This window comes from Centruroides sculpturatus, unplaced genomic scaffold (genome assembly GCF_000671375.1).
Source record: "Centruroides sculpturatus isolate CEXI.00-Female unplaced genomic scaffold, Cexi_2.0 scaffold1248, whole genome shotgun sequence".
NCBI classification, from domain to species: domain Eukaryota; kingdom Metazoa; phylum Arthropoda; class Arachnida; order Scorpiones; family Buthidae; genus Centruroides; species Centruroides sculpturatus.
In genome coordinates, this window is record NW_019385387.1 from 52,021 (window position 1) to 61,192 (window position 9,172).

The window sequence follows — 9,172 nt, forward strand, 5'->3', positions numbered from 1 at the left end:
CTTCTCCATCTTGTTATACTTCTACCACTTCTCGATTATCTAATTTATGACTACAGCAAAGAAAACAGGTTAAAGATAATTGCCTTGAAGTAAAGTATTTATCTTCACTTCGGATCTTTCATCGGATCTTTTAGAATGGAAGATGAAATAATTATAAATTTTCAAGATTATTTAACAAATAATTGTTTATTTTTAATGTTTGCTAGATAAAAACTAGTCAGCTTATAGATACTGAAAAAAAACGTATAAATTCAGTTTCATCTTGCTGCATACGAAAATAAAAAGCTTAAAATACTGCCTATTGTTATTACAACTATATTAAATTTGGTTAAAATTATTGTAATTCAGTTTAAAATACTATTTATAAACGTATTTTTAACTGAATTATCCAGCCAAGTGTTGTAAATAAGTACAATAGACCCCCTATAACACTGTTGATAACTTCGTGTTATTTGAATTCCATGTTGTACGAGTCACTTAGATTTTACAAATAGGTGAGCCGTTCACAGCCCGGCACACGTATTTGTAAAATCTAAGTGACTCGTACAACATGGAATTCATATAACACGGAATTATCAACAGTGTTATAGGGAAGTCTACCAGTATGAATTCTTACTTAAATGTTACAAGCCTATAAATTTGCAGTCTACATCGACTTTATAAAAGTGTAATACAGTATTTCATTTTGCATTGAATTTCAACGTAATATATTATTTCTTCTTAAATATATTTTTATTTGTTTTAATAAAGTTATTTTCATTTAAAGTTTTTAATAAGTTAATTAATACATTAAAATTATGTAACTTTTTCGTGTTACAAAAAAATTTACTTATCTCTAAGCGTAGAGAATGATTTAACAATTGCCCATACTTAAAAGATTTTTAATGATTGTCAAAATTTTCTTTATGACATACTTTCGTAGTTATCAAATCACTCAAAACGAATGATCATTCAAATGTTCGATAATGGCTGGCGCATTACAGTCGTCATCTGCATATGAGCAGCTTAGTATCATTCGATTCATCCTCTTGAATTCATAGTGGAATGGTTTCAGTGTACAGTGAGCAATGCGTACAGTGAAGAAAGAATTTCAAAATAGGGTATTTTTATATTTTATGCATAAAGAATTCCAAAATGGAGACCAACATTGTATATCGATCAAATGTCTGTGTACAAACATTATTCTAGTGGAAGAAACTGGTGCAAGAAAAGTGCATGATACAGAGAGGGAGTCGCTACAAACTTGAATCTATCCTTCATACAAAGTACAACATTCTTCACTATTTTTACAATACAAGAAAGTTACGTATTGGAGGGACCGAAAGAACCCTTTGGGTGAGAACAAGATTGCAGTGGAACGTCTTTTGCACTTGAAAAAGGATAAGAACTTCTTGGATAGAATTAGCCCAGACAATGAATCATCGACATACTCTGACAGACAAACAACAAAGCGTGGCTTGAAAGCATTCTGGTTCACCTTCATAAAATGCAAAATTGTCCCAGCCAATACCAAGATAGTGTTGATGACTTTCCGAAACCAACGTGTGGAGTTTCTGCCCAGTAAAAGCTTTGTGACCGCCATTTATGAAAAGACTCACGCTTTTGCGAGAAAAGCAGACGAGAAGGCTGATTTTGAAATGGAAGACATTATCTTCTGTTTGATAAGTTAACACAAGACCCCACAGAGACAACGGCATTCAGCGGATAATCGATGGACTGTATGCAGTGGTGATATTCGAAATATTTAACAAAGGGTTCGCTAACAGAAAATTTTTCCTTAACAATTTTTTTTCGCTCAAATGGTGCATTAGCAACATTAGCGCAAAAACAGACCTTANAAGAACGAGTATTTAATACATGTTATTTAATTTCTTTCATCGTATTACAATTTATTTAAATTTATTTATTTTAATATTCTGTAATTTTTTAGAGGAGATTCGCTAGATAATAACGAATATAGAATTAAATAAATCAATCCCTTTGTAACAATTTTATTGCAGAAGAATTTTTTAGAGAATGGAAGAGCTTACCTTTCTGACTTTATCATCGTAGTGATCGGTTTGAGTATTTAACAGCATAAAACGTACTCCAAATTCAAATATAAATTGGAAATTTGATATACAAACTTTCCATTTCAATTTATTAGTCATTGATTCTGTTACACGAAGTTGAGTATCAAATCCCATAATGTTTACGAGTTGAGAAAAAACAAAATCGGTTCTATATAAGTATTTGGCAAAAGTGTTCCAAACAATCAGATTATACATTATCCTATTGAAAGTTAAATTTTAAAATACAGTTACGAGTGTAAATAACAATTACATTAATTAATTAATTCACTAATTTTATATACCTGTGGTCATTTTCTTTTACAAATTCACATATACTGATCATATAATCCATATCGTTTACGTTAATCGTAAGATTCGTGCTATAATTGCTCGAATAATCCAAGTAATCGTAGATAAGTTTAAAGACGGATGTCCATTTTATCTAAATACAAATTTATTATAATAATTTATTTAAAATTTAATTCAATATTAAGTTTATTAGAGAGGTTATTACCTCAGGACATTCCGACTCTAATTCTAAAACTGTCTTTTTTGTAGAATTTGAACTGTTTTCTTTTTCCGTAATCTGAAAAAAAAAATTGTTATTTAAATATTATTAGCTGTGTTTTTCATTGTTTATTATAATTATACTGCAAAGTATTTAGAAAAAATAAGATCTGGCTCTTAATCCGTATGGAACAATTAGAATTTAGAATATTTCTTTACGAAAATCTTACTTGAGCTAAAGATGTTTCCATCTCAATTATTTCCTCTGTAAAAGATTCTGAATCTTTTAAATCTAATTTTGAAAAAACGTATCGAAATAAATCTAAATAATGCGTTTTTAATCGAATAGAATCTTCTTCAGTTGTGTTTAATAATCCATGTTCGTTTATTGTGATTCCAGCGGGAATAAGCTGAAAATTATAATGTCATTGATATTTTATAATTTAAAAAATTAATTATTAAAATTTATATTACTTATTTGATTTTAATATACAATTTTGATAATATACAATGTTGATTTTAATATACAATTTTTATTGTAATAAAAACAAAATTATTAATATACAGTATTTTTGTAACGAATAAATACAAAACTCTTACTCCAATATACTCGAAAAAATCATCTTTATATGAAGTATACACATCAAAAATAAATCCTGTATTTAAATAGATAATTGACTTTGCTATTGTTTCTTCCAATACTACAGAATCGGTTTTGGAGAGAGGCCATTCATTAAATTCGGTAACATTTAGAAAGATTTTCAGAAGATCTTTGACAGAAGGAGCTGAAATATATATATACCTGGCATATATAATAAATTCACTATTTATTATTATTAAATGATATTAAATACTTACATTTTTTCAGACACGAATGATAATATTTCCTCACTTTACTGACAAATCGAGGTTCGTCTTGCTCTTCCGGCTTTTCTAATACTTCTGCAACAATTGTTGTATATAGAATTGTTTTAATTCTTCTCCTGAGCTGTAACTTTGTAATTTTCAATAAATAACGGTAAAATTAGTTACCTTTTTTTAAAAGTTTGATCCATCCACTTAATTCATCATATGGATTCATATTCTCTTCATAAACATTTTTATATTTTAAATAAGATCCGCAAGAAAAGTTATAGAAATCATCACAAGGATGTACAGAGAAATCTAAATTATTCAATATTCTTCCCGCTGGAATGAATATAAAAAAAATAATAATAAATTATNAGCCATCTTGTATTTTCTCGCGTGCGTGGGATTGTGGGATCTCTCTTATGACTGGATCTATAGTTTCGAGCACTCTCTCGAGTCGATCGCGATTGAACCTCGTTTCAGTCGAGATTGAGACGGTCGATGGAGGTTGTACCAGGCGAACAGGGAATAAGGCTCTAGTTTAGTAGTGTTACAGAGTATAAAACATATACTTTAATATATTTTTTAAAAGAAACAAAACCACTGAGAAATGTTACGTGTGTTTAACAACGGGTTCGGAAAACTTTGAAAATGTTAACAACGGGTTCGGCCGAACCTGTGCGAACCCGCTGAATATCACCACAGTCTGTGTGAGGAATGTTTCGGATCGCTCAGTGAAATTGGGAGATCCTGAAGCATCCCCCCATACAGTTCTCACCACGACCCTTCGAACTATCATTTATTTGTTCGTTGAAGTTCCTCAGTGGATAACTTTTTGCCGATGATGAAAATGTCACAGCTGGTACGTATTCATGGATCCATACTTGAATTACATGGGAAATGAGGACAGTCCAACGTATCATGCCCAAGTTTAAAACCATTTCTGTGCATTGTAGTTTTCGAATAAAATATTGCATACAAATCCTTTTTGATCATGTCATATCGAAAATTATAATGTTCGAATGATAAAATATTATTTTGATGCAAGTTCATTTATATATTTACATAAAACAAATAATGGCGGTAGATATCGATAAATAAAAATCACGCATCACTAAAAATTACGAAAAATACGGGTAATCCTCGTATAACGCGGTAATTTGGTTCCACAAAAATGTTGCGTTGACTGAAATTACATATAATAAGTGGGTTTACTTTCCAAAACGATTTTTACGAATATAAATTTTATCTATCGTAAGAACAAATAAATTTCCAATTGTCGTTGAAATTTGCTGAAGTGCTCGATGGAGGGATTTTTTTCAATTAGGGCGCCAAAAATATCTTAAATTGCCAAGTCCAGCCATTCTCTTAATTTTTTTTTTTTTTTTTAAGTAAATTCCTTAACAGATTTACCAGAATCTTAGGCTGAACTGTTTTCATCAATATTCTTTACATCACATAATTTGGGTCAACGTTATCTGTTAATTGTACCAATTCGTCATCATTGAAATCTTCCACATTATTAATCCAAACTGAACTCAGTCGTTTATTTCTATAGTTATTTCCACTCGATTTTCTTATAATGTGCATCTAATTGTACTTCGTTTTGAATTGATTTCGATGTAATGTATTTTTACAAAACATCAGCAATTCGATAAATAGTTGTTTAAATTATAATATTGAAATACAAACTAGTTTAAAAATTGATTAAATTTTTAAATTTTGATAGAACAATTTACTTTATATCTATTATAATTTGTAATCTTTGCAGCGCATAATTCTAGAATTAAATTATTTTTCTTTCTTTGCAATTTTCATAGTCTTAATCTGGTGGTTTGAATTCTGCTAAATCATGTGCAAGTAGCATTACGTTTTTTTTAGATTAATTCAATTCATTTGCAACTCTGCTGCATTAGGAAAAAGATTGTGTCCCCTTTTGAAACATGTAGAAAATCTCATACTCAGACCACGATCTAAAATGCCAGAATGCTGTATCGAAAGCCTCAAATGCTTAAAATATAAATTTGTTAATATTTTCAAAGCATTCATTGGAATTGCTAACAGCATGACATTTGATGCTAATTCTCGCTAAGACAACCTTGGAAAGTAAATGCTGGACTTTGCTTTCTCTGTTCTACTAGTAGTCTTGTATAGTCTGGTGTTCTGAGTGAATGCACTCAGCAAAGATCTTCCGTTTGAGAATGCTGATTTGAAAAAAATTAATACAAAAATAGAAAGGTTGGAACGAACTTAAAAATAGGAAGCTTAGGAAATCGACATAGAAAAATATTTCACCCGTATGAGGAGGAGGAAAAAGACATTTGTTATAAAGCCGCTGATGAAACAATTGAGTATCAAGAACAGCTATTTCGCGACGAATACTTTAATTTATTGTGGACCAGGTATTTATATTACATAAAACTCGTTTTGATACTTTGCAATCTCATTATTACATATTTGAATTTTTATATAGCATTCTCGTTTATTCTGGACCTACAATCAGGAATTGGCCCACAGATACTTCGATTTGGAAAGTACTTTGACTGATCAATGGAATCCATACAGATCAAAAAGATATCACATCAGAATTACAAAATGAGATCAATTTAATGGCAGATATGTTTCCTTATCCTGCCAAATCTATCGACGTTATCTCTTTTACTATCCGAAAGAAATATATGAATGTCTTTTCCAACTCTATACCCCAATAAGAATTTTTCTAATGCTAATTATTTCCATTGCATCAGCAAAACGGAGCTTTTCTCGCCTAAAGGTCATTAACTTTATTTTAAAAACTGTCCTGGACCAAATTGAAGTTCAAGTCTAACCTAACCTATACGCGACAATTTTCATCCACATTCACGATGATTGCACAATATGATATAATAAAAACTTAAATAATAATAATAATAAATTATTTAAAACATCAACTTAATTTTTATTAGAAATTTATAATCAATACTTTCGCCATTCGTATAGCTCAAAAAATCAATGAATACTTTTATAAAAGTATAGATTAATAGTTGTATATGCTACAACTATTAAAATATGTTATTAAACATTATTCTTCTAAATTTTATATATTTCGTTTATTTATATATCAATAACATAAGAGTTAATTTAAATCGACAATTTGATAAATTCAATACTTACTTTTTATGGGGAGATTTATGACTCTTTTCCATTTTCACTGGACGTATTATAAATATACTTTAGAAACAGTTTTCTAGCGTATACTATCCTATCATTCGATGTAAGTTCTCCTATTCAAGAAGCTAATGATCGAACATTCCGCATCACTAAAACCAAATCATCTCATACTATTCACGTCTTTATTTCTATTTTTGCCACTTGTTACAGTTAAGACACGATCTACTTCAATTATCCCGTCCTTGAGTCGATCACAAGCTATTCAGACATCCGTCGGTGGTGTGTCGAAATTTAATTAATTAAAAATATTTATTAACGTTTAAGGCATTTGTTATTTTTCTATCGAAGAAAATAGTTTTATTAAATAACTGCACTGTTAAAAAAAAAAAAGAGCAAAAAGCGAGCGTAACTCTTTCTGAGGAACAATGACACTATAAGGATGCTTGTCAAGAACTTACTTTATCTTTCCAGTTCGTTTTAAAAGTCTTGTTTCAATTATTTTTAAAACTGTTCATAAGTTGTTATATGGATTGACCTATATTAAATTTTTAGCATCCTCAGAATAAAAAAGTTTTTAAGCATTATCAACTTTATCTATTTATACATTTATTCAAGAATATTATACATTACTTTATATAACAAAGTATGTAGTCAGGTCACAAGATGGGGCAGAAGAATTCCATTTGGCTCTTGGATCTCACATATAAGAAGTCTCAAAAACATTTGTTACAAATTAATCATTCCATTGCATTTTTATATCCTATATTAAGGAAAATCTTTAATTCCTATCAAATTTTAATATTTAATACGATTTTTAACGCTGTTGTGTACCTTATTATATTAATTAAAAGACTAAAATGAAAAATAATTGGCACAGATTCCCTCGACCTGTGAGAGTCCTGTATTCTTGTTCCTTTTACAATAATTGCTGATTTAAAATGTCATTTTTTATTAATAAAATAATAATAATTTACACAACATAAAGAGTATAAATGATACTTATAATTTTTTAATGTAAAAGATTTATATTAAAGTTACAAAATTAATAAAAAATATAAGAAGCTAACGTACGATTTAGTCATATGATTTTGTTACATCTATTGTTTTGAAATTACTCGACTTTAAATCGGACATCATCTCATCATTGATGACGTGTTGACCGACATCCTCATTATTGCGACGGATTTATTCTTTGTGGATATTACAACAATTCTATAAATTTAGACGTTATTTACTGGATATTGTTGCTACATAAAGAATACGTTGTTTACAGTAGGAACAATTTGGTGTTTTAATTGATAAACTTCGACACAATTCCTATTGAATATAGACTAATGATTAACTTTATTTGTTATTTCCGAATTCATGTCTGCTGTTATGTCTGTTCGAGTATTAATTACTTACTGAAAACGGCTGAACCCCCCTCGTGTTATAGAATGTATTTAGAGTAAATTTCTATAAAATTGTTTTGATTCCGATATCTTTAGGCTATATTTTTGGATTCAGGGGACTTTAAAACGTCGAAAAATGCAAAAACATTTGGGGGTTTTCTATATGTATGGAAATGTATGTGTGTAAGGAAAACATGTTTGTTCATCCACTTTGAAGTTTAATAACTCTTGTTCCATTTGTAGAAAATTTCTGAAATTTTTCACGGAGATTTGTGTATTAGGGGGATTGAAGCTATTAAATTTTGGTTGATAACGATCGACGGGATGAAGAGATAAAGGAGGTTCGTGTATATATTTCGAATAGGGTCGGACTTAATCACGGTTTGTTATCGGCATTTACAATTTTTTTTTATAAAACCAATCCCTGTCCTCAAAATTAAGCTTTTTTTGCCATTTTATAATAATTAAAAACATTTAAAAATTTTTAAATAAAATATAACAGATGGCTCCACATACACAGTTTCAAATGTTGCCAGGAAAGTCAAGCAACTCGTTGCTGGATTATTATTATTATTTTTTTTGTGACTCATTATTATGCCGACGTAACATGCAACATATATTATTGTCAAATAATTTCAAGAAAAGTTGAGCAAAAATTGAGTAAAGCTCAAGTAAAGCTCAAAGACAGAATGGTTATGTATTTTTCGCTGTATGTAAATTTTCGTTTGTAATGAATAACTTATGATAGTCATGGTGATAAAAACTGCCTTCCTCTCCGGGTGATCTGCATATGATTAAAAGTCCCTCATTATGTTTGCAGGGTGGAAAGAGTTAAAAGTAACATAAGAAATTTTCTTGGAATGACATAATAAGGAATTCATCGCGCAAATCTTTGTCTGAGTTCGTATTAGAATTTCCTAAGTGTTTCATTGATTTTTAAACTTTTGTCGTCGTCAATGTTTTAGTTTCGGCTTCGACCTTCATTTAAACAATATTCTTTTTGATGTTATCAATAGTTATATCTTAACAGTTATTTACGGCTTCCGGCCATAATTTTCCTCAAACTAATCGTGGATTTTTTCAGAGTATTGGTGCTTATATTCATATATAAAAGTTGTTTTTAAAGTGAAATCCTTTGACAAATCTAGGATTAATCGTTACTGTGTAATCTTTGTTATATTTCGTATTAATCGACGGCAAAAAATTAAATTTTTACATCGTTTA

At 29.5% G+C, this 9,172-nt stretch overlaps 1 protein-coding gene across 1 annotated transcript; it reads right to left on the reverse strand.

The window, feature by feature from the left end:
• Positions 1-1,949: 1,949 nt before the first annotated feature.
• Positions 1,950-3,743, reverse strand: LOC111638411. Its single transcript, XM_023384121.1, has 7 exons — positions 3,591-3,743; positions 3,417-3,500; positions 3,159-3,343; positions 2,789-2,968; positions 2,566-2,637; positions 2,354-2,493; positions 1,950-2,271 (listed from the first exon to the last, which is right to left on the reverse strand). The coding sequence occupies exons 1-7, from the start codon at positions 3,637-3,639 to the stop codon at positions 2,010-2,012; spliced, it is 972 nt and encodes a 323-aa protein (XP_023239889.1). The 5' UTR covers positions 3,640-3,743; the 3' UTR covers positions 1,950-2,009.
• Positions 3,744-9,172: the final 5,429 nt, after the last annotated feature.

What these genes read in the sequence shown, in the direction of transcription:
- LOC111638411 (XM_023384121.1), bottom strand. Translation starts at nt 3,639, where the DNA reads ATGAATCCATATGATGAATTAAGTGGATGGATCAAACTTTTAAAAAAA. An exon ending in GATCAAACTTTTAAAAAAAG is followed by an intron (nt 3,501 to 3,590) that starts GTAACTAATTTT and finishes CAATTGTTGCAG; the next exon opens with AAGTATTAGAAAAGCCGGAA. An exon ending in TGGAAACATCTTTAGCTCAA is followed by an intron (nt 2,638 to 2,788) that starts GTAAGATTTTCG and finishes TTTTTTTTTCAG; the next exon opens with ATTACGGAAAAAGAAAACAG.